At 37.3% G+C, this 25,518-nt stretch overlaps 2 protein-coding genes across 3 annotated transcripts; both read left to right on the top strand.

Annotated features, from left to right (window-relative positions):
• Positions 1 to 615: 615 nt before the first annotated feature.
• On the top strand, positions 616 to 17,724 carry ccdc39 (coiled-coil domain 39 molecular ruler complex subunit). Its single transcript, XM_042498294.2, has 23 exons — positions 616 to 824; positions 3,377 to 3,496; positions 3,621 to 3,767; positions 3,856 to 4,014; positions 4,131 to 4,223; positions 5,210 to 5,338; positions 5,474 to 5,665; positions 5,765 to 5,868; positions 5,947 to 6,079; positions 7,087 to 7,281; positions 7,422 to 7,586; positions 7,682 to 7,819; positions 9,572 to 9,780; positions 10,463 to 10,586; positions 10,703 to 10,862; positions 10,980 to 11,086; positions 12,319 to 12,459; positions 12,589 to 12,768; positions 13,786 to 13,874; positions 14,219 to 15,590; positions 15,726 to 15,821; positions 15,898 to 15,974; positions 17,171 to 17,724. The coding sequence occupies exons 1-20, from the start codon at positions 726 to 728 to the stop codon at positions 14,400 to 14,402; spliced, it is 2,868 nt and encodes a 955-aa protein (XP_042354228.2). The 5' UTR covers positions 616 to 725; the 3' UTR covers positions 14,403 to 15,590; positions 15,726 to 15,821; positions 15,898 to 15,974; positions 17,171 to 17,724.
• LOC121951370 (uncharacterized) lies at positions 15,758 to 25,460 on the top strand. 2 transcript variants are annotated; one of them, XM_042497662.2, is made up of 7 exons: positions 15,758 to 15,821; positions 15,898 to 15,974; positions 21,189 to 21,353; positions 22,265 to 22,373; positions 23,605 to 23,715; positions 24,121 to 24,199; positions 24,834 to 25,460. In XM_042497662.2, the coding sequence occupies exons 2-7, from the start codon at positions 15,943 to 15,945 to the stop codon at positions 24,923 to 24,925; spliced, it is 588 nt and encodes a 195-aa protein (XP_042353596.2). In that variant the 5' UTR covers positions 15,758 to 15,821; positions 15,898 to 15,942; the 3' UTR covers positions 24,926 to 25,460. The 2 variants fall into 2 exon arrangements, with proteins under 2 accessions (XP_042353596.2, XP_042353597.2); XM_042497663.2 differs by lacking the exon at positions 15,758 to 15,821 and adding an exon at positions 17,171 to 17,221 and having other exon boundaries at positions 15,897 to 15,974.
• Positions 25,461 to 25,518: the final 58 nt, after the last annotated feature.

The raw sequence follows: 25,518 nt of genomic DNA on the forward strand, positions 1-25,518 counted from the left end.
TGGAGTGATATCACTTTTCTTGTGCTGCTTCAGACACAAGTATTTAAACCTTTAATCTTTAGTGCTGCCCAAAGTGCAAAAAAAGTTTTAAAATGGCTAGGGAAGAACTATATTTATAACTATAATAATTGTATATTTAAAATGATGTCACAAAATAATTAGTTTGTTAAGCATGGTTAGCCCTTTTACTGTTTTCTTTATTCCTTTTAATTGTTTTTTTTTGTTTTGATGATTGATTTAACTGATTTTCAGGTAAATTTCATGTACTTTTTAAAATGAATTTCTTGCTAATTTTGGGTCATTTCTTCTTTTTTGCTCATAGCCTTTTTCCAAAGTTTTTGACAGATATCAAGCCTATTTCCTTAGGTTCAAAGGATTAAACTGAGACGTAAAAAAGACTTCAGGGACCGGGCAAGATCAGAGCCCTTTAGCAGATTTTGTTTAATCTTTAAGAGTTCCCTTTCCCCTCCCAAATTTCCCTTTAAGAGATGTTTATTCTAGTGCAATAGGCAAGATGAGACGATGTTCTGCACCATTGTAGCCTCGCGCTGCCTCCTTGTGGTGTCAACATATAAAGGCACGTGCGGTTGCTAAGGGTGACTGACAACAGACAGCGGGCGCAGCGTTTAGCTAACTGTGAAAAGAAACAACTGATAAAACAGCAGCGGATACGATTATCACTTATTTTCTTACTTTATAGAGGCTCAGTCACACAGTGCAGGAAAATGTCGAGCGTTGTTAATAGAGTTTTATCAGACGTGGGCTGGGACGAGCGCTTTGCTATCCCCGAGCCCAACGCTGAAAACAAGGCGTTGATAGAAGAGGTGAGTAACGTTATGAGAGTCATATTTGTTTATGACACATCTGAGAAAATAATTTATTTTAGTAAGCCTAACGTAACAGAGTAAGAGATAGGAGTATTAGGCTATGTGTTGGTATTAACCAAATGTGGTCAGACTGGTTGGATGTTTAATGAAAGTTAGATTTCGTTAGGGGTCGTCAAAATCTCATGGAAGTTAATTTAAGGTTAAAAAAAGAGGTTTCAGAAAACTCTTGTTTAATAGCGTTCAAAAATGGCAGTGTTGGGGAAAAGTAGACCAACTAAGCTTGTTTAAAAAAAACTTTCTAATCATCATAAGATGTTGCAAAAGAATAGAAAAATACAGTTAAAGGAGTATCATCAAACCAAAGTGGTAAGTACTCAAAAATAATCCATTTGAAACCTGGGAATTTTTTAAAATTTTTTCTTTTAAATACACGGAGAGATGGTAATGAGCAATTTAACAAGACATGGTCAAAAATTAGTAAGGAATGAGTTGACAAAAGTTACAAAAAATTACATTAAATTAAGCAGAAAAAGAAAAGTAAATTAAAAACAAACAACACAGTTACCTCAAAAGGCTGTAATTTATTTATTTTTTAATGTATTATTTCTGTCTAACTGTTTTTAATGGTTTGTTGGACATAGTTTATTATTTAATTAATCCTTTTTTTCAACTAATTTTGAGGTCATTTTCTTGTCACCTTTTACTATTTTCTTTTTTTTTGTAGGACAATTTTTGGCAAGTTAGTCATTGCCTTTTCCCTCTTTTTTTAAAGAAATGATACCAATTTGCTCAAGATTCAAATAGTTAAATAGCGTTTAAAGGATGCCTAAACACAGCAAAAGAAAACTGATGTCAATCCAGGTTTTCAAGGGTTAAAAAGCAGTTTTAAGGCATTGTAAGTACCCATGGTCCAGTTTGAATTTATTAGTCTTTAAAATATTTCCCAAGTACAGTTTCAGATCATGCTTGAAGCGATGGATATTAGGTTTTCTTTCAGACTGTTTGCATTTATGTATAAAAAAAACATATTTCCATATAAAATGAGAGGCTTCAAAATAAAAAGATAATCCAAGACTTCATTTTTTTCCATAATAAAAAATAACATCTCTTTTCTGTAAATTAATCTTGATTCCACAAAACGCTTCAAAAACATGCTCAACATCAATCCAGAATAATTTTACATATATGCATTCATAAAATAAATGTATAACCGTTTCTGTGCTGGTGTTACAAAATACACAGGATTCAGAGATATCATTTCTATATTTCTTTTTAAATGCTTTGTTTTATATATTAAGTACAAATTTGTGAAGTGTATTGTGAAATACACTTCACTGACCTTACTGCTGACTAAATATTTGTGAAGGTTAAGTCCAGACTGATTTCCAATTAATGTTTTAAAAATGACCCAATAAGGATTGCATTGAGAAGTTGCAGGACGGTGTATCATATGTTTAAAAACTGTATTATTACATTTGTCATCCTTTATGTTGAGGCCATTAAAAAAAAAAACCCCATCTGTTATAAACATACATTTGTGCACACATTCTTGCTTCACTGCAACAATCTCAAAAACATGGAGGTATTAAATACTGATTGTGCTACACTTTGCTGTAGCTTGTTAATAGTTCATCATTCATATTTTCACTGTGATTCAAGCAATTTAATGAACATTTTTGTATTCTTTTTGTAGTTAACTACAGAGCAAACAATTTTTATGGAGCCCGAGAAGGGACACGAAAGGAGACAAAAAAAAAAAAAATAAATCAGAGGTTTAAAAAAATAATCTGTACTTTTGCAAAAAGGGGAAAAAAATCAAAGGTTTAAAAAAATAAGATGTACTTTTGCATGAAAATTTTCACTGACATTCTCCCTTCCACATGAATAGTGGGGTATTTTATTTTTGTTGCCTATGTGAATATACAAGCATATTAATTAGTGTATGCTGCAGGTTAACTAATGCTATTTTAACTGTTTATCAGTTACTTTTAGCTATCTATTATATTTTATTATCAGTCTTACAAATAGCATGTTGCTCGAAAAGTCACCTTGGTGGTAATTGTGTAAAATATTTATGGGAGCACAATCTAGTGTGCAGACTGTGTCTTTTCTTCTCTTGAATTATCTCTTGTTCAGCCCCTAGTTTTCTGTTGTCTACATGTGCATAATTTTGTTAACTATTTGTAAAGTTGTTTTTTCCCCCCTTTAAATAGTGGTGTTTATAGATTCCAGGTCATGTGGCACACTATCAAAATATCTTACTATGTAGGGTCACATGATCATAACCAATTACCATTACATAATGACCTTCAGCACAATCATATTGTAACAATTATATTGTAAACATCTAGACCAAATTCATAACTTGATCAGTGCACAAGCTTTTGGTGCAAATGGTAAATCTGTCATTGAACTAACAAAAAAGTAAAATGTAAATGCATGTATGATGGATGAATCATGTGAGATAGATCACCAGAACAAATATGCTGCAGACTGCATGTCATATACTGTATGTTATGCTTTTAATTTGATGACTTTCTCACCAACAGATTCGTAAAAAAGAGAACGAGCTGATGCAACTGGAAAACAAGCGTGAGAGAAACAAGGATCAAAAGCAGCTAATAATCGAATTTGTGAAAAATGCTAAACAAGAGCTGGAAAATAGTGAGGTAGGTATATCAGAAAACATTGTTTATGTATTATCTGTCACATAGGTATGTGTCTCCTAGTAATTGGGTTAGAGTTGCAGTGTCAGACTGTGGTGTTAATTTGTTTTGATTTTTCCACACATAGGCTCTGTTCAAAGCAAAAGAAAGAGAAGAAGAGTTGGAGAAACACCTCACTGCCCTCGCAGAAAGAGAGACAGGTCACCTGGCTCAGGAGACTGTTAAGATGGAGAGTGACCAAAGAACTTTAGCAGAGAGGAGGAACATGCTAGAGGTCCATACAACATAAATACTCAAAACATGGAAACGATTATTGCAATAAGTGCCAAAATGTACTACTCAACCTTTGTACATATCCCCAGAACCATATCTTCAAGGCCAAACAGAAGCTAGAGGAGTTTAGGAGCCAGATGGACTGGGACCAGCAGACCTTGGATGCCTTTTTAGAGGAGTCTGCACGCAAAGATGAGGACACAATGGCCATCATCAAGTATGCCCAGCAAGATGAGCAGCGGATCAAGGTAAGTAGAAAAGGGCCGTTCTAAATCAGTATCTACAGTCTTCAGCATCCAAACTAAACTGCTGTTTACAGCTGTGACTCATCCTGAGCTAACAGCTTTATAATCTCTCCTGACAGTCACTCACTCTGGCTATAGAGAAGAAGACACTGGAGGCTAATGAAAAGCGCAACGCATTTGACAAAGAAATGACTGAGAGTGTATCTACACAGGTATTGTAAAAAAAAACAAAACACTTCACATCCTCACTGTTTATATGGCTGATATGAAATTCATAAAGGGACATTTATTTCTCCAAAATTGTGGGACTACATGGCACTTGGTTGTAGTACTCAAAGCACCAAAACAAAAACAAAAAAAAGCATCAATGTCTCTTTCCAGAAATCATTACCCAGTTACACAGGATAATCCAAAGCCCTTGCTGTTAGCAGTTTCATGTAAGAAGAATTTTCTTTCTACAAAACTACACCAGCCAATCGTATCACTGCACAGAAGGAAGCAAATTCATTGACGAGAGACTTTTTTCTGCATGGTGATACCAGGAGGCAACCTCTAAGGCTGAAAAATGAAGCCAACATGGAAGTGGCAATAACTGCAGTACTGTGAATGGCCACTTGAGGCAGGCTCCAAAAGTGATCCAATCCCCTTAGACCCCCATGTTATGATTACTGACTTCACAGCAGAAACTGACAAAAATGTTTTCAGTCTCTATCGCTAATTTCCAGATTCATGACAATTGCGTATGGCTCAAATTTTTATATAACTTGCTTATTTAAGCTTATAGTTGCTCATATTTAAAGTAGGGCTGCCTGAGTGACAGGCTGTCTGCTAAGCATCACTTAAATCTATGAGTCAGATCCACCAGCAGCTGAAATGCCAAACTCGTGTAGTTTGCTTGAAAAAAATTGTTCCTACGTGAAACTGCTCACAACAAAGTCTGTGGATTACCTTGAGTAACCAATGTATTTAAGCACCACAAGCTGAGTGCCATCTAGTGCCATGATATTGTAGAGAAGGCAGGTATCTCTACAGCAGATATCAACACTCTGCAGATTACACCAAAATAATCTATATAAATAAATAGCACCACAGGTACCAAGAAAAATGTGTTTTTTTGTCGTGGGGTGACTTGTTCCGGCAGATTGGGAGACTGTCCTGGTAACTGTGATAATACACTTTTCTTCTGCTTTCCTAACAGATTGCTTTGGATAAAACTACAGAAAATTTGCAGCAGGTCTACTTGGAGACACAGCATCTCGTCCAGCAGTGGGAAAACACCATCAAGCAGATGAAGCAGCGAGACACTGAGATGCAGCAGTGTGCTCTGGTAAAGTCTGTGACCTTGACATGCATTCTCAAAGCTGTTAAACCTCTGAACAATAAAAGCCAACTGAATGTGAGCCCACACTCAATAGTACACTTGTGTATTTGTAATCCTGTGCTGTTCCTTTCATACATCCAGCAACTTGCCCAAGCCAACCAGAACATCAGGGAAAGGAACGCCGCCATTATAGAGAGGAAGCGCTTGCTGGAAACTCAGAGGAACAACAACAAGGAAGCTGAGAGGAACTTAATCACGGCCAACCGGCAGGCTGTAAAGCTGCGGCAGGATTTGAAGGAGCAGGAGAATAACTGCAGCAGGCTGAAGGATGAGGTCAGCTTCCCAAAACAGCTCAATGCGACTTTTGTTTCTAGAAAATCTCTGTCATCTATCTTCATATTGTGTAAGTGATTAGTGTCATGTGTCTTGCAGCTGAAAAGTTGCAAAGGCAAACTAGACGGAACAACCTCAGATGTGGAGTCTGTGACATCCCAAATATCCAGAATGAAGAAAGACATCCAGGATAATGATGACAAGTCAGTGACATTTTACAACACAGCTGTTTACTAAATTACCAGGGGCTTTAGTACACAGGCTCTGTCTGTATGTTGCAGACTCAAGCAGGCCAGGGCTTACAATGTTGCACTTGAAGAGAAGCTGAAAGCTGTGACTCAGAGCACCCTAAGTGAGGAGGAGAGAGCTGCACCGCTGGAGCAACTACTCAAGGATGAGGAACAGGCAGCCAAGGTAAGCAGTTTGACAATTCTGAACTATAAACTGTTAATTTGCTCTGTTGGCAGGTGGAAGAGAGCTGATGCTGTACAACCCCCCCCCCTTTTGCTTTCATTGACAAAGTAAAAATGTTCAAAACATCAACCCCAAGTTGAAACACTCTTTTATTTTGCACAATGAATGAATATTACTTATTGAAAAACATTGTATTTTATGTCTCAATCTGCTGGTTGGACATCACAATAAGAGGATGCATAATATGTTATTATTTCCATTACAGAAGAGACTTGATAATCACTATAACTCACAGTTTCTGGGGGGAGATAAAGTGGATATATCAATATCTGTATTCGTTATCGGACAAATGAGTGGCTATATATCGGATATCGGCAGAAAAATCCAATATAGTGCATCCCTATTTGTGATTTGTGGAGATTGCTGGTGCTGTTGGTGGCCTCACGGAAAGAGTAGACACTATACAAGCACAAAATAAACTAACAAAAAACATTAAATTATATTATGATTAACAGTTATTAATCTCCAAAAACAAACAAACAAAAAAATAGACTTGAAGATCAGTTAAAATAGGAAGGTGCAGCTGAAGATACAGGTACAATATATGCTAACTAAACAACCTCTTAAACTAAATGTGAACTAATCAGTGATTGTGCATTAATTATATGAATATGAACCTTTTTTTGTTGGACTACTATAATGAAGAGCATAATAACTAATTTTATCATTATAAAGTATTTCATCATGATAGGTTGATGTTCATCTATGTAAATGTGTGACTCCCAACTTCATAGTTGCTAATGACAAAAAAAGAGAAAACCACAATGGAGAAGCTTTTACCTATTTCATCATCTTCATTTCATTCATCTTTGAACACTGTTGTATTACCAAGGTGGCAATCAGTATCACTTGCAGGGGCCCATTTTCCACCAAACACATTGCTGGAGGGCCTTGTCATTTTACAGTGCTTTGTCTATATTAACTGTGTAACCCTGTTTATGCTTTAGGAGTTGGATGTTCAGCTGTGTGACTGCAGGGAGGCGCTTTTGCGTAGTAAAGAGCATTTGCAGGCCCTCAGGACAAAGGAGAAGGATTCTATTGCCCAGGTTTCGAGGGGCAAATCCACCATCACCCGCCTGGAGAGCCAGCTCAGAAAACTGGAGGAGGACTTAAAAAGACAGCAACTGATCACAAATAAACAGGCAGGCTTACTAAAAAACATTCACAAATGTGACTTTCTACAATTACACCACCCAGCTCTTTATTAGTCCCGCGCTAGACTCTGCATTACCAATAACACATATATTTAGATTTTTTCTTTCACTTTTTTTGCTTTGTATAGGATGCCGAGATAATTTGCCTGGACAGAAAACTGTCACGGCTGCAAGGTGACATTAATTCCAATGAAAAACAAATGCTCGACATAAAGATTGCTGAGCTGACCACAGCCTTTGAGGAGAAAAAGGAGACGGCCAACATGCTTACCAAGGCGCTCAAGGAGTCTGAAGTCAGTCTTTTTGTTTGTTGTCTCAGTGTACGCATTTTTCACACACTGATTTCTGTGAAATGATTCCATCTCATCTCTCGCTTTGTCTGTGACAGGATCATATTTGCTATTTGAGGAGAGAGATGGAGAAGTCAGAGGCTCAAAAGAGAGATCTGACCAATAAGGTAGAGGAGCTCATGCTTCTCCGTAACACCAGTGAAAAGGAGTTGAAGAGACTCAGGCTCAAGAAACAGGTAACTGACTGATGTTATAGCAGGTGTCATAAAGACACTTGAGTTCTTGATGTGTGGCCTTGCTGTTCAGAAATTAAACACAAGTGTTTCTTTTCACTTTGTCTGATTCAAGGTTATATTGCACTTTGAAAGGTCACTCTCCTTATTGTTGAACTTAACTGAGAATCAGTGAGTCATTAATCAAACAAAATTAGGAATGTTTGTTATTTATGAGAAGAGAGGGGGTAGTGCAAAACGAGGGAGTCATTTCAAATAATGTTTTAAGCACGGGAAGGGACTTCTGTTTTTTTAACTTGGCTTAGGGGTGATACTTATAGCTTTATATTATATATTATATTTATTTTTAATATTAAATATTAAATTAAATATTAAATATTAAATAAATTTCAACTCCCAAAGTAGCAGGCTTTAAAGGTATGTTTTCTTTAAAAAAATCACCAAAATAACACCATTTATCATAGCCCCCCCAAAAAAACAACAGAAAAACTGAAAGTATTGTCAGTTTTTCAAATTTTAGACGGTCCTTAAACATGTCGTGTGATCAACACAAGCTTAAAGTAGTGATTTTTCATCAAAAAACACTTTATTCTACGTCTCATCTAAAATTCCACCCCAAATTAACTATTTGCACCAGACAAATCCTTTAACAAAAAAAAATAACATTAAAATTCTGCACTCCTGCATCCATGACAATAGCCTATTAAAAAACAAAAGTTTTTTTCACCTCCGAATTTTATTTTGGACTTTTAGGCTTTTGATCACCAAAAGGTAATTTTAAAAAATGTAGTAAAGGCAAACGTGTGGCTGAGATTATTCTGACCACTGCTGCCACTGTTTTTGTATTTCATGGTTTATTTGGGAAATGATTCATTATATGCGTGCTGTGTGCACGCTGTGATGTGTGTGTCAGATTTATTAAATATTGTTAGTTTTCTGTGGCAGGAACAATGACAAGTGGCTACATAACTAACAGTCCCTTACCAATCATTTAGTGTTTGCAGTGGCTCAACTGCAGAATTGTAAAAGACGTATAAAACATATAGTTTTTCTTTTTCATATCAATGTACATTGAATATTTTTAAGTGTTAAGACAAAATAATAACACTTTTATTTCCAGATCATGTTGTGGAATCTGGCAACTTTTGATGGAGATACTGCTCACAGGGCTTTAACAAACAATTATTTTCATTGATCTGTCAATTTTTCTTTTCCAACATCAGTTATAACCCCAAAGATTGGCAAAAAAAAATGTAGTGAAAACTATGCCAACCCAATCAACAGCCCCAACATCCAGTTTCAATGTACAAAGATATTAACAGAGTTGAACAGAAAATCCTCACATTTGAGAAACAGGAGCAAATGTTGGAAGCCATGCCAGCAGCATGGGTTCTGTGGATGGCAGTCAGTTGGTTGGTGCACCCTTTGGTCTGGACTAAAACTGATACCATTTGTCAACCTGTTGTCAGGAAACCAGGATGTTACTTCTCCTAGATAAGAAGTTGACCGGCAAATAAATTCTGGTAAAACACCAAATGTGATGTTTTTACAGTTTGGTTAGTGTACATGGATGTCAATGTAAGCTGCCGACAATCAACCACAGATGTCTGCTTTGTCTGCAGACACCAGTTTTACCAACCAGCTGACGTCATCAACTAATGACATTTTTATGGATTTTAAACTAAATAATAGCAGACATTATGTCATGTTAGAGCAAAACCATGTACTATGTTAACTTCACACGTTCATCATTAGGACAACATGGTGGAGTACAAAGTCTTGCAGACAGAGGTCGACCGTGTGAGGAATCTGCTGTACAACAGGGCGGATAGCGTGCTGTCCCTGGAGAAGAAGAAGCTGGAGCTGCAGGAGGCCATGAAGGACAGGGAGGAAGAGGTCAAGGTCTACAGGAAAATGCTCAATCAGCAGCTTAAGCTCAGTGAGCAGGAGAGACAGAGACTCAGGTAAAAAAAAAACCAAAAACACCCCTCCCAAATTATGCTTTCCTGCAGCCTTTGCTCGTCTAAGAGATATGGGCTCTATCTTACGCTCGGCGTAAGGCGGTCTGTCACTGCTGTCAGACTGGCGCAGTTGACATTTTCACACCCGGCGCCCACGTCCTTTAAATAACAAATGTACCTGCGCTCATCTGTGCGCCCCTGTGCGTGTCGGTCTTGAAGTGAGGCGTGGTCGAGCGCATGATTGAACCTGCAGCGCCGCGTCCTCTCATGCCTGCTGTACCTCTGCTGCTTTTGGTGGATATCTGCTGCTTCCGCAAATTATCTGCTCAGGGGCCTTCACCTCGCGCATAAGCAGATCGGTTTCCTCAGCAGAACACGTTTTACATCTGTAATTTACCAAATCCGTCATTTAGATCCCAATTCGCCGATTCCTAGCACCTGATTTTTTAAAAGGAAAACACACGCATGATAAATTCAGAGTCTAAATACAGCCCCTCTAAACCGTGCGTCACCTGGCCTCCAGATTATCCGCCATTTAAATAGCAAAATGGATTTTGACATGCCCTAAACGCTTTTGCGCTATGCTTTACACCATATAGATCGCTTAAGTAGGGCCCAAAATGTTGCTCTCAGTTGTGTTACATGTCATGCATGAATAATTTTGTGATTTTTAATTCTGTGTCAGTGCTGAACTGAATGAGAAACTTATCAAGGTCGACACCATGAAAAAATGCTTCGAGATCGTTTTATTTTCAATGGCAGCTCCTGAAGGAGAAGAGGAGAAATCACAGGCTTACTACATCACAAAGGTAAGAGATCTTTAAACACCCTGTCATGCTACACACAGAGGTTGCTGAAGATGAACAGGGTTTGTTGCTACAGTCCACCTCAGCACTCTGACTCACTGCTGTGTCTTTTACTTTAGGCTGCACAAGAGAAAGAGGAGCTTAAGCGAAAGGGAGACGATCTGGATACTAAAATCCGGAAGATGGAGTTAGAAAATAGAGCTCTGGAGAACACCATTCAGTTGTTCGACAACAGTAACTCAGCATTTCGCACATCCCTCAACAAAGTAACTGAATCCAGTATGTATGACCATGTAGACTGAAAGAAACTAAATCAGAGTGGATAGTTTTTTTTTCTCTCTCTCTCTCTGTTAAAATCAGTAGATCACAAAGTAATTTAGACTGTTTTTGTTTAAGGTCCAGAGCACCAGGAAAAACTGAAGCTAGAAGAGCGATTGAAGACAGCTGAAGAGATGCTGAAGTATAAAAAAAGACAAGTCCAAGAGCTTCAACAGGATTTACAGGTTATTCCTATTTATAGAAAATATGTATGACGCACAGTGTTGGACAGGGGCACCATCCAACAAGTTGCACTCCCTGTAACCTGTGCCAGCTACACTGGTAAGAACACCTGCTTTAATGTTTGTTTAATAGGCTAATTGGTCCTAAAAGAGGAGTGCCACCTTGCATTTATAATTATGACTGTGTCCCTGCTGGCTTGTGAATTAGAGAATCTTGCTCAGCCACTACAAAACTGTTCTTGAGCGTCTAGGAATTTGTTACTTAAACTTACGGCAAGGGTATGCACTCAGTCAAAAAAAAAATTGAGGGTTTACAATGTAAGGGAAGGTAGTGCATTTAGCTTTGGGCTGCCAAGTCTTACGGATATATGTTGTTTATCATGATTATTTAACCCAAATACCATTGCTCTACCACTGTAGCAGGCACAGGTAACAGAGTGAAGAGGAAGTACTTAGAGGAGACAAAAGTGCAATATTTGTCTTTCAAATGTAGTGGAGTCAAAATAGTAAGTTTCCAAAAACTAAAAAAAACATCGCTCAGCACTTTCTTTCATGTCGCGCACCTACTATAGTCACCTTAGATATAGTAGCAATATAGGGGGAAATTTGTGTTTTTCAGAGTTGGCAGTGTTTATGCAGCTGAAAATGTCTTCTTCTGCTAAACAAGCTGATCATAATTAAATAATATTTTAATTAAGTATCATGTCAGACATATTGACTGTGCCCCTCTTCCTCTCTAATTATTCACTCCAAATAGCCTATAGCACGCTAACAGCCAGAAAGAAGCGAAAACACAAGAAAAAAAAAAGAAAAACTGCACCAAATACAAAGCCTTCTTATTTATTGTATTTAAAATATTACTGTATTACAGCCCCTTAGCATACATTATTTTATTTCTAATGGACTATCGTAATACTGTCATACATTTAATTCTGATGGAAATAATCTTATGCCTTTTATGTTTTCTTTCAATGTATTCTCTATATTTATTATTTGCCAGTTTCATGATCTTCCTTGTAAAAGCACTTGGTCCTCTCCCTGTCTTTCCTCTTAAGTGTTGTACAAGATACTTGTTGTATTATTCAGTTGTGTCCTGAGAGAGTATGAGGTCATGAATGAACTCGCTCAAGAACTGACTCCGGCTATCTGAGTCATCCAGTGAAACTGACCCGGCATGAATCTGTGCCTCGCTTTTGTGTACTTACGTTTGTTTGTTTACTGCTCTCCATTTTCAGGACATGAACAACACCTTTGAGAGTCTGCTGCAAGAGGAGCGGGTGGAGAAAGATAAGATAGAGCACAAACAGTCACTCATCAGTAAACTGAACAAAGAAATCACTTCCCAGCAGGAAAAGGTCGACAGAGCCACAAAACAGGTTTACTTTTTAATTACTGGGAAGTGAATAGGAAATCAAGGAGATATGTTCTTTGTGTTTACAGTATAAGTATCCTTGACTACAAACATATTCACTCTTTAATTCTGTTTTGTCCTCTCTGTCTGCTAGTGCTCAAAGCTGACCAAAGAGATCCGCTCAGCAGGAAACACCAAAACTGAGACTTTTGAGGAGAAGGACATTAAGCTGAGAGAGTGGAAAGAATTCATTAAGAGCATCAACAAGATGGTGAATGAGGCCATGGAGGACAAACCTGACCTCAGATCAGTAATGGAGAAGTACTTTCTGCAGGTATTAAATAATGATACTGAATAGTTATTATGAAATAAAGGAGCTGTAGGCGATATTTTGAGCATTAATATAACAGCAAATAACCATTTGCTATGTAAGATAAAGTGGAGTAATGGCACCCAGAGGGAGAATAAAGACATGCTTCTTCTGTTAACCCTTTTCTACCAACTTGGCACTTGTTTTGTTCGTTTGTACCCAAACCTAATTTTGAACTGTTCAGAGCATTTTGAACAAAAATAACTTTATTCAGAACTCGATAAGTTGGTTTCTTGTAACCACAAAAGTAATAGGCTTTTCTTGACCTGAGGAGTTAATCGTGATGACATCAGTGGGTGTGTTATATTTTGCAGCTTGAAAAGAGAAGATGGAGAATACAAGAAGTGAGAAATTGTCAGACAAAAAAAGTGTGCAGTGGTCTTAAAGGGTTAATCTGTGATTTTGTCCTTACCATTTCCTTCTGTTTAGAATTGTGCAATGCCAATGTTAGCTCTGTCAGCAATGTTGCAATTGTTAGCATTGTTCGTCCTATGTATGCATGATAATATTGCCACGTCATTGGTATCAGCTGATATTTGCTTTAAAACTAAATATCAAAACCCCACAATATTCTGATTTCTGCTGATTTCACAAACCACCTTTTAAACAAAAAATTAACCCAAGCTGAAATATTTGTCTTATTTTGCATAATGAATGAATATTACATACACTGAAAAGCATTGTATTTAATGTCTTCCATCTGCTGGTAGGCCATTATGATAAGAGTATGCATAAAATGATGTTAATTCAACTACAGAAGATACTTGATAGATATCAGTATTTGCCAAATTAGTTGTTATATATTCAAATATTGGATATCAGCAAAAAATCCAATATTGTGCATCCCTTGTTCGCGCTGTTAGCACAATTAGCTGCTTGCCGTTGACTCAGGCAACTCCATCTTGAGATCTGTGTGCAGACAAGCTCATCACAGACTCTGAATTATAGATTTGCTCTGAATGCGTTTTTTTTTTTTCTCAGGCCAATCTGTCTCTTCCATCTCCGTCTTCAACTCCTTCCAGCCATCGTAGCTCCAAGACAAGCTCTGCCTGCAGCTCTGCCTCCCTCAGGTCAGACTTGATAAAGTCCTCTCCAGAGAAAGGATGAGGGCTTAATGTCAAATAGTTGGGTTAAAGGTCCGATTATAGTTAAATGAATGAAAGTTTGAACACAGATAAAAGTGTGCACGGGAACAATAAAAGAATACTGCTAAATGCAAACTAACCAGTCAGCAAAGAAAGACTGGTTGCACTGGTAAATTCTGCTCCAAAGTTTGATTGAGAATAGAAGTTTTTATCTTTGTGAACAAAATGAAATACAGCATGTCACCTCTATTATACAAAAGATTGGAGAATTTATTAAGCTGCTCTGCTCCTCTGTATCTCGATGGTGGTATCCTTTCTCTGTATTGTAGGTCGTCTGCATCCTCAGCCAGCAGCAGCCCCAGGGCCTCCACACTGTCTCTGTCTCCTGTCCTAAAGACTCAGGAACTGGGCTTGGATCTGACCGTGACCTCCCCTCCTCTCACCACCTCCAGACGCTCCGGCTCTGTGAGCAGCAGCAGCAGCGGCGGCAGCAGAAAGTCAAAGAACAAATAGCGATGGGCGATTTATCATCATTCTTTATTTACTGATGTGGGTAAAGAAGTAGAGAAGGAGGATTATAGTTAATTATAGTTGTAATTAGTGATGTTCAATTCTGAAATGTGTTTTAAAAGTTGTAAAAAGAAGGTCAGGAGTTGTGGTGTCATACTGTATTTTAATGCTTTAAAAAGGCTGTTATTGAGAGCCAATGATATCATCATGGGGGGAAATGGAAGGTGGGCACTATGCCTCCGTAACGACACTGTCCTGACATCTGCTGTGTGAGCATTGTGCAGAGTAACAACGATGAGCTCGCCAGTCGGATACAAATACACAGACTATCATACACAAACATGCTATTTGCCGGCTGCCAAAATAGCAAACAGATAAGCTCAGATTACAGCACACACACACAGAGCATGGCTCAATTTTCAGCTCAGGGTGCTATTAATTCTACTTTATCTTTACACAACAAATTGTTGTTTGCTGCTGTATTAGTGATCTGAATATTGCATACAGAACCTTTAAATCTGTTAGTTGTAGTGTTTATTCCTCTCACTTTGTAGTTATTATATATATTGTGGTCTAAAGGAAAACTTGAATCACACAAATAAAACACCAGATGTACCCAATTTGTGTAGGCAGACTTTAGTTTGACAAAAATCTGTGAACTTTTACTTTTAATATAAAAACAGAAACGCGATGAGAAAAAACATCAGAATTAATTGTCATAGTTTCTTTTTGGCTGTTTCAAATTGTCTTAAACTTTATTTGATAGCAAAAAATCCCTCTTAAACTTTTCTGACGTATGCTAATTTAGTGGAAAGCTAATTTGCTTTGTGGAAGAGGCAGTGAAAAGAAAACACCATGCTCGAAGATAAAGCAAATCACAGCCTTAGAAAACACTGGCTTAAAAGACTTTAAAAAAGGCTCAGTCTCTTATTTCATGAAACACAACAAGTTTTGTTTCAACCTTTTGTTCCATACTTGAGTTGCTCCAGCCCAGATAATTCTTCTTCGACATGTAGCGTTGTTATTGCCACACCCTCTTCAGGGCACAGAACAAAAGCAGTGGAAAGTGCTGAGGGGACTGTGAGAACACTCTCCAACTGCAGATCTCACGCTTCCTTTTGGAATAAGGCTTCGGCATGCTGCTGCTGATCCTGTTTGCTGGATGTTTGGCCTCGTGTGCCGCACAGACAAGTGAGTACACCAGCTGAAATAAGTGGAAAATGTAAAAAAGATATTTTAACAAATATACTTTCAGTTAAGTTTGTAGTGAAAAGTTTAATTGTCTGGATTTAACATGTGGTGTCATTTATTTGAATGTTTCCCCAGTATCCTTTCCTTCCTCCTCTCCTGTCATGGAGACTACCTTTACCCAGTCAACCCACCCAGCACCAGTCCTGACAACACCTGATACAACAGACAATGGTAAGAGCATTTTAAGATTGCAGAAAATAATTCAACATGATTTTAATGATTCTGAACGTCCTTTTATATTTCACAGTTGTTGCTGTCCTGCTGATGGCTGTTCAGTCTTACCGTGAGCTAAATGAAACAACAGTTGGTCCAGTCCTGCTCGAGGTAAGTTATCACCCTTGTTCACTGTCTTCACAAATCTAAATTCATGTTGAATTCCTTCCTTCATTTATGTGATAAAACATTTATAAAACCAGATCAACATTGATTGTGTTGTCTGGTATCATCTGCACAGAACACAGTCTAATAACACACTGCAGTAAGTGGCTGTGCAGTGGCAATCAGAATAACCAGAATAAATTTTGGCATTGTACGTTTTTTGCAAACCATGGATGTAACATTTGTGAGTTTTATTTGTAGCGGCTACGATAAAATTTTAAGTTTTCAATTTTTAAATATTATGTTGTCACAATGCTGTGTCTAACGTGTGGTTATGTTCAGGTAACAAAACCCCCACTTGCTTAGGGCTGGGAAAACTTGTTTTGGGTTAAAATAACTGGTTTGGTTGCAACAAACATGGCTAGTTATGTGTCCCACTCTGGTTGGAAAAAAAAACCTGCTTTGCTGTTATAAACACAGCTGGACACAGCTGGAATATCCCAAACTCTTGTTAAAATATCCTCACTTTTGTTGCTATTAACATGACTGGAAAAGTCCTGATCTCATTAAAAAAAAAAAAAACACCTGCTTTGGTCACTTACAAAGCAAGTGTTGGACATGTCCCAAACTCTCATTACCACTTTAGTTGTTATAAATACTGTTTGAAATGTTCCGACCTTGGTTAAGAGCAAAACAAAACAGTTTTTGTTGCTACAAACATGCAGAGTAATATAATCTTTAAAGAAAACCCTGCTTCTGTTGCTATAAACACAGCCGCAAGTGACCCAAACTCTTGTTTAAAAATACTTGCTTTTTTAGCTGTTGTAAACTTTGCTGGAAATATCACAACCTTATTAAAAAATACATGTTTCTCTCCCTACAAACATGGCTGGAATTGTCCCAAAGGCTTGTAAAAGAAAAAAGTGCTTTTGTCGCTGTAAAACAGCTGGAAATGTCCCAAAATCTCATTTAAAAATAATCAATTTTGCCACACACCTGGCTGGAAATGTCTCAAATGCTTGTTAAAACATACTGATTTTTGTTGTTACAAACATGGCTGAAAATGTCTCAAGCACTTGGTAACTTGTTAGTCTTGAACACCTGTCTGCTGCTTGGCAGCTGTTTTGCTTTGGTGTTGTTCTGGTGACTGCACTAAAGATGGACACAGATCTGAGTGTGATGAGTGTATTTGTATCTTTCAGCTCCGCAGCATTATCCAGCAGCTACGACCAGATCTGGACTTCAGTCTAACAGTTAAGAACATCACCAGAGTCTAAAACCTAAGCTTACAATGTTTTTTTTTCTGTGTTTAACTAGACTTGAAAAAAAATATTCTTCACATAACTATGTGGATAGTGAAGACCTTCAGTGTAGTTTTTAATGTACGTCTCTAATTTCACTTTTGGGGATTCCCCTGAAAATGCAACATGCTCACTGAGGACAAAATATGAATCCTTATTGTTTTTTAATTGATAAAATTAAATAGAGTCCTGATCAGGTCTAAAATTATGAAGGTACAATTACTCTATTTGCTTTAATTACTCAAAAAGAGGTATGTAAATAATAATGCATGTTGACAGGTTTGAAGATTTAGATCTCCAATCAGGATGGTTTGAACAATAATCACACATTTCTTGTGATAATGATTACTATAATGAAGGTTAGGCATCCTTTTACATGTAATATTTGTCTATTAGTAAATTAACTATTTTGTTAGTTTGTTGGTTTTATATTTGCAAATAAATTGCAAAATCTATTTCCTTGCAGTTTGGATTGTATGTTTCTGCAAACCACGGACACATAGCATTTGTACGTGTCTTATGTATTGTACCAATGTTTCTTAAGTGAAGTAGTACTGATTACATATGAGCTGACTTAATCATCAGGAGGCCGAGTGGATGTTGGATGTAATGACAACTTAAAGAGATGCCTGCTAAATTGCCAGCCACTGTTCGAGACCAACCAACAGCAAAACTGTTTTTTTTGTGATCTGCCGCTGTGTTTTCTGCAAGGGTAGTGCCACGAAAAGATACCTCTTTTTTTAAACAGAGATTTTGCTGCATTTCCAGCTGTGATTGTAACCTCCTAACTGGGTATTTTAGGTAAAAACATGATCTTTTCCTAACCATAACCAAGTGTTTTTTGTCCCTAAACATAAAAAAACCCCACATTAACCACAATGTTCAACATAGCCAGTACAAAATAACAAATGTAAAATAGCCATGGTTTGCAGAAACGTAAAAGGCAAACACTTTTTCCGGTGATTTGATTGTCTTATCACTAAAGACACATGGTCAGTCGAGTGGCTGTAAAACTCAAAGAACTGAATGGAAGAAATAAATCACTAGCCTCAACAGATTGTCCGTCATTTAGATAATAATACTTAGAGTAAACTCAAAAAGAAAATAAATAAATGAATACATATAGAAGGATCAAGAGGATACCAAAAAGTCACTTTCAGCACAGGTACAGATTCTAGCTGACAGCTTCATATAGTCTAATTTTTCTTAACGCATTTTCTTAACATGAAATAGTATTTTTTACAACACTTAAAGTCATTCTGTGGAGAGTTTCAATAATCCTGATGTAACAAACAGTCCATCAATAATTTAGTTAGTGCTAAATAAAAATGTGTGTGTGTTTTTTTATTTATTTATTTGTTAATTATTTGTCTTTCTTTTAATTTATTGATTGGCAAAAACTCTGGATCTACCCCTGCTCACATTCACTGTCAATCTGGATAATCTCACAAAAACAAAAATGTTCCATCACAAATATGTTCTTTTCAGGAGGAACTGGTGTGTTTTACTCTAGGGGGACAGGCTCCATATTGAAGTTTTGAACTATTTGATCCATAAATTTTGTCATTATGCAAAATCAGTCTGTGACAGACCTGACAAACTAGAGGCATTAGTTACAATAGAACCGGTTTCAATGGCAGGAGTGGCAGCAATTTGCAGAACATAATGACCAGTTTAGTTCCAGCCCAGTGAGCAACAGAGAAATGAAAGTCGCATTTTACTGCATTGTGCAAAGTACTCATTTTCAGTGGTAGATAGTTTAGATTCAGCACCAGGAAATGTACAGCAGTGACACCATGGCTGATTATTAAAATGCAGGATCACAGTCTTTGCACAGACACTCAGGTAACAGCCTGCTATCAAAGGGAGGAAGATAATGATCCAGTGACAAGTAAAACAACCATGATGACTCACTGACAGCAGCAGAACTGAGTACCTCAGTACCTGAGTACTGAAACGTCAGTATAATTATCAGCATAGTAATCATTAAAAAAGGATTATGAGGGAATTTCAACTGAATGTTAAATGTTCATCTGCACAAAGGTTCTTGCTGCAGTTCCACTTTAAGCCAGCAGAGAGCAACACAGGCTGAACATGAATGCTCTCACATTATAGCCTACTTTTTCTATTTTTAACCACCCAATATCTAAAACAAAGCATGCTGTTTGCATTTTTTCTTCTGTTTTTACATTACACCTCTCAGAAATGTTCACTACAGGAGGACATAAAGGAATCTTTTCTATGTCTTCTGTCAGGGAAGCATGACATGCTCCGTGACAAATCCTGTTTGAGTTGAGCTGAGTCTGTGTGTTGGTATTAAAACAGCAACATAAATGGGCTGTTATCAGTGTACTCTCCAATTTCAGTGCTGCTGCCACCAATGAGACCCTACACCTCCAATTAGCCTACAATTAAGTGTGGAGCGCCATCTAGTTCTTTTAAATAGGACAGAAGGCAGACCTCTCTAATATGTCTAACACTTGGCAACACAACCAAAACTGTCTAGATTGATAAATAACACTATATATATATATATATATACTAATATATTTTGGATTTTGGGGTGGATTTCCCTTTAAACAGATTCAAATAAGATCGTGATGAATTAAAAAGAATGATCTACACACTTCTCAACACTTTCAAGAAATCTGTTCACGGCTAAGAGACATCCTGACTTTAAGTCCCTATAGGGCACGTTTGGAAAAAACAAAACTAACTAGATCCTACATTTCCCATTATCCAACCAAGTTTGAAACTCCTAGTTTGTAGAACAGGTTTTTTTCCTCTTAAATGTGGTCTCCAAGCTGAGATAAAGTTGGCCTTATCAGACTTCCAGGGCCACAGAATTCTGACTCCGAGGCTTTACAACACAGCAGCTTTTCTCCCCCCCTCCAGGAATTTGAGTTCTGTGACATTATCATGCGCAAAGTATGGAAATTGAGTCCCATGAACATATCTGTGTTGCGTAAAGCATTAAGTGGAAAAGGAGGGGATGTGTCTTCTGTCTCTGTGGTTCTATTTGTCAGTTCTGTGATTCAAACATTTTTGTTGCATTGCTTGAATAGAATTTTGTATTTCATTTATTCTTGGTAATTACAGGTGCTATCATCAAAACAACAAAACAAAACAAGATATTTTCTCTAGAAAAGCATTTCATTCATGTCTTTGTTAACGATGGAGCATGTCTAAGATTCAAGCTCCTGAGAACCTGGCTGAACTTGAACTCGTGATTTCACTCAGACTTGTGCCTTTTGACTTAAATGTAATGAAACCTTTCGGCCAAGCCCAAAGATTGAAAAGTAATGATAAAGACGGCGATGTTGTATATATAGTCTGTAATATAGAGTTTATTAAAGTATTTTACAACATTTACATTTACAATTTACAGCAAGACAGGACAGAAATGTACAAATTTCGCACTGTTGCAGTGCTTTGTGCTATGATAGTGTCAGCAGTACTTTTAAAAAAATAAATTTAGTGGCATTTGTTTTAACAAACTTGTTAAGGAAAGAAATGCATATTTTAAAAAGCATTGATGATTTTTGTAAATTTAATATATTATTAAAGTGCCATGCCATTTAGTGAAGAGCGCATGATGACTTGTTTAGGACTTAAAACTTTACGTTTTGGACTTGGCACTTGTCTTTAGTCAGTCAGTCTTGTCTTTGGACTTGACTCGAGACTTCAGTGCAAAGACTTAAGACTTATTTGTGACTTGCATAATGATGACTTGGTCCTGTTTCTTCTTCCGCTGCACTGATGTCTTTAGTTTCCTTCTCTCTCTCTCTCTCTCTCTCTCTCTCTCTCTCTCTCTCTCTCTATCTTTTATGCTTTGGCCAGTGTTAATCAATGCTGTACTGTCCTCTTTTCCGTTTTTTTCACATGACCCGTATCCTGCTCTTTTAAACCCTGTGGGCAGATCAAGGCGACACTCTGAAGACCTCCACACTCTGGATACAGGCCTGTCTGATTTACCTGCCTTCAGAATGGACCTGAGATTCCTGTTTGTAGCGTCAGCTCTCCTTCTGGGGGCCACACTCACCATCTCACTGGCAGACCGCATCTCACAATGCAAAGTCAAGTGGTAATGTAGTTTTTAATTGTTGTTATTGTTTTGATTAACCTGTGTTGAGTTAAATTGTGTATGAGTGTACTGTGGGTGAATCTTTTTGTAAATTATCTGATTTTCTTTTTTTTTTCCATTTGATTACTAATGATCCATGCTTCAGCTGTTCATGTTCAGAGCAGATACTGCATCACGTGACCAGCTAAAAAATAGAAAATGCTTGATTACAGGGGTCCTCAACATTTTTCAGGCCAAGGACCCCTTAGCTCAAAGAGAGACGGAGCAGGGACCCCCCACTACATATATTGTATAAAACTGAGTTGAATTTGAGATAAAACTCGAAATATTGTAGGTCTTCTCTAGTTTGTGCTTGCCTGTAGCTGTCAACTCAGCAGCAGATGTACTATGGCTAGGTGCGTTTGTGGCACACTCTGCACTTTCTCTGATAGTGTGTGTCAGAGTCTCTTGCTCGAAAAGTCACAAAATGAGCCATTGTGACTCACAAGTATTTCTGTACACTCTTGAAAGAAAAAAAAAGAACTTAACAAAACTTAACTGATCAATTAATAAATTGTCAGGCCCCCCACAGAAAGTCTGAGGACCCCCCCCCGGGCTTGCAAACCCCTTGTTGAAGACTCAAGCTTTATGCTGTTTGGCTTGTATGAAATCCACTGTGTAAAAGGGTCAAATGCATGTTTGACATGGTACTTATAAATTCAAAGCTCTGTGCAGCCTGATTTCTCATACATTTCATCTTGGATGTGCAGAGACAAGAATCACAAGACTCGCATTAGTTGTGTTTGTACATAGAAGTATAGAGTTTTGATGATAAAAAGAATCTAAAGTTAATCTTTTATTGATTTTTCTGGTGTTTTTGAACACTGCACAAGCCTTTAACTGAATCTAACGCACAGCACTCTGCTCTGCAGGCTGTTTGGCATCTCATGCGCAGATGTCACTGAAAAGCTGGTGAACCAGATCAAAGCGTGGCAGATCGGACAAAGTTGTCAATATGAAGGAGAGAGGTGCTCATACGAGGTCAGAAATATCTCAGTCAACTCATGAATTGTTGAACTACAATAAAATATTTTTTGAAAATAATCCACATTTTCAGCATTAATTGTAAAGAGAATCAGAAAGAAGTCAGCAGAAGGACTATAATCAATAAATGTGAACCATGGACAGTAGACCATAATGCCTTTGGCCATTTGCCTGAAGTAGCATCTGCAACATGGTGTAACAACTAAAATGTGATCAAATTTATATTTATCTTACAAGTGTAGTTGGTGTGTTTTATGAAATTTCTATCTATTTTCTGAAACTGTCACTAAATCCACAGAGTAATACAGACAGATAGTATGTGGGAAAAAAATGTTTCTCCTTCTCCTCATAATACTACTAATGACATTTGCAAGAATTTACCACATATGAACTACAACAACCAAACAGAGCCAAAGAGTCTAACTAGACAGTGCTGATCAAATATGAATGAAAATGCTGTTACTACACAGATTTTTCCCCTTAAATATTTATATTATTTTAGTGTACTGTTTAACTGTAAAATGAGAAAGTTTTGGCCCCAGCCACCGTGTTTAAAAAAACAGTCAAGCAAAACATTTGAGGAAAGAAAAAGGCAATGTAGTAACAGGATCTTGACTGATATTTAATAAGCGCTGTCTTGTTGTGACAGATTGACTGCAAGTTTACAAGCAGCGACTGACATGTTTGACAGCTGGGTTAGAGACTCGTTGGCTCCGACTGATTGTTCTCCAACAGCCGTAGTGAATTCTAGCAAATACCATTAGAAGCACTATAAGGTGGAGGAGGAACAGGATTTATTTCCTCCACAGATCATTGGTCTCATGTACTAGTTTGTGGGTTCAGTGAAAGTTTTAGCAAATTTGACAAAAAATATTTTCTATTAAGGGACCCAACAAAGTTTTAGGATAAATTTGATATCTGATTAAACTTTAGTTGTTACATCATCTTGCAGACCATATTTCAGACATGTGGCCAAAGGCATTAAGCATGTCTGCATATGACACAGTTTTCACAAGATATTAAACAATGAAATATATGAGAAGGAGGTAATGTACATTAGTGCAGTGCTCATCTCTATGAAACACTACTGATTTGTTGTTGTTGTTTTTGTTGTTGTTGTTGTTATTGCCCCCGCTGTGGGCAAGTGGATGCTGGGCAACGGGCTCAGTGCCTGATGCACAGTGTAGAAAACATCCTTTGATCTGACTGAATTTGAAATGCTCTACAGCTTGTGTCAGCAGCTCCATACGTGATCAAAGCCATTCACACGTCTCCAACTACCAAGATAGCCAGCGACCTCCAGTTTCTTCTAGAGCAGTCCACTGTCTGCAAAATGACTGTAAGTGAGCTTCTTTTCTGAATAATTTAACAGTCTGACATTCCTCTTCAGCTCTGCTGGACACACTTTTTTCAACACCACAGGACCTCATTTATTTAAAGGGAAATACCAGATTTTATCATCACAAATGTTTACATTTTAATTAATGATGCAAACATAAAAATGTAAATGTATGGATATTTAACTCAGTGTAAGCATTTTATGTCTCCGATGAAATGTTGAAACAAAAAGATGTACAGTATAATGTGTATAATGTGACACGGTGAGGTTAAATGTTATTTTTCTGACTTTAAAGCTGCTCAAAGGAAAAGTAAAGAGTTCAAAAGGTTAATCAGCTTCAATGTTTGACATGCTGCCTCCCTCCTGGTGCTTCATGGAAAATCCTCTGATGTTTCTGATGTGCAGGGAGAGGCAGTGTCTGAGTTCTCCAAAGATCCAGCTGATAACAGCACAAATTTCTGCAGCCTCCAGAACCTGATGGACGGTAAATATTTCATCTGATTCCACAAGGGTGGATTTTGTTGCATCTTCTCATGTTTAATATATTCATTTATCAATCTGTGTCAGTTTTTTAACCCACAAGAAACCATTAAGTTAAAATTAAAGACCAGTTTCCTTACCTCTACAGGTCTCTAATCTACTGGAAAAAAATATCTATGAAAAATTGGATGAATTCCTCACAACTGTGTAAAAAGCATTATGAGTTTCGAGCTATTAGGACAACCCTGTTTGCATTCATGGAGGAAATAACAAATGCAATAGGGTATCAACCCCTCCATTAAGCAGCTATAGAGAAAAGAGACCAGTATGTCCAAATAAATAACTAATTCAAATCACAACTACTGAGGGTTACTTGTGGGGTTTCCCAGGGCTTAGTTTTTGGACCACTGCTTACTTTGTACATAAATTATGTACGTTGTATTATATGCAGACGATGATACAAATTTATTTTGTTGTGGTAAGAACTTAGAACAACTTTTGGATACAGTGGGAAAAGAACTGAAAGTGCTTAAGAGTTGATCCCACCAAACTTACACTAAAATGAAATAAAACAAAATGTATAATTTTGGGGAGTAGTTTATGATAATGATTATACTTGTGCTTTCTTGTCTGCTTAGGAAGTGACCTGGTCAGTGCTGAGGGATACAAGCAGTTCAGCAACAAGTGGATCTGTCCTGGGTTTGATACTGCCAACTGCACCTTATCTTAGGTGGAGATCCCCCATCTTCATGTAGGGAATCATTTTAAGACTTGTGAGAAAACCAGTTTTTAACAATGTATTTATCTTTCTACTTTATCTCTTTATGCATAATTGAGAATCGTGTCAATAATATACATTTATAATTGTAGTTTAAAGTTTTTTTGAAAAATCAGATTTTTTTTACACCAGTTTTACATGAATGCAATGATATGAAACTGCAGGATGTTTAAACATTGTATAAATGTCTTTTTACGAAGAAAAGAATCAAAGAAAAACAAATAGGCCTAATACAACTATAACACCCTTAATACAAGCATTTTTTGTGGCTTCTAATCATGAACATGAAAATAAGTTTTACCTTTGATTTAAATATCATCTTGCTGTTTTGTAATAAATATGAGGCAAAAAGTAACACACAGTCCATGCTACATCGTATAAATGGTACCATATACACTGATCAGTCACAACATTATAACCACTGACAGTTGAAGAGAAAAACATTGATCATCGTGTTTCAATTCAATGTTCATCTGGCAAACCTTGGGTCCTGGCATTCATGTGGATGCTACCTAACATGCTCCACCCACCAAAACATTATTACA

This window comes from Plectropomus leopardus, chromosome 12 (assembly GCF_026936395.1).
Source record: "Plectropomus leopardus strain MGB_pleo_1.0 chromosome 12, ASM2693639v1, whole genome shotgun sequence".
Taxonomy (NCBI): domain Eukaryota; kingdom Metazoa; phylum Chordata; class Actinopteri; order Perciformes; family Serranidae; genus Plectropomus; species Plectropomus leopardus.

Bases quoted from the DNA above. Each gene is read 5' to 3' on its own strand.
- LOC121951370 (XM_042497662.2), top strand. From the start codon at position 15,943: ATGAAACAACAGTTGGTCCAGTCCTGCTCGAG. The intron at 23,716-24,120 runs GTAAGTGAGCTT...TCTGATGTGCAG, and splicing joins CCACTGTCTGCAAAATGACT to GGAGAGGCAGTGTCTGAGTT. The intron at 24,200-24,833 runs GTAAATATTTCA...TTGTCTGCTTAG, and splicing joins CCTCCAGAACCTGATGGACG to GAAGTGACCTGGTCAGTGCT.
- ccdc39 (XM_042498294.2), top strand. From the start codon at position 726: ATGTCGAGCGTTGTTAATAGAGTTTTATCAGACGTGGGCTGGGACGAG. The intron at 5,666-5,764 runs GTCAGCTTCCCA...TGTGTCTTGCAG, and splicing joins GCAGCAGGCTGAAGGATGAG to CTGAAAAGTTGCAAAGGCAA. The intron at 7,282-7,421 runs GCAGGCTTACTA...TGCTTTGTATAG, and splicing joins AACTGATCACAAATAAACAG to GATGCCGAGATAATTTGCCT.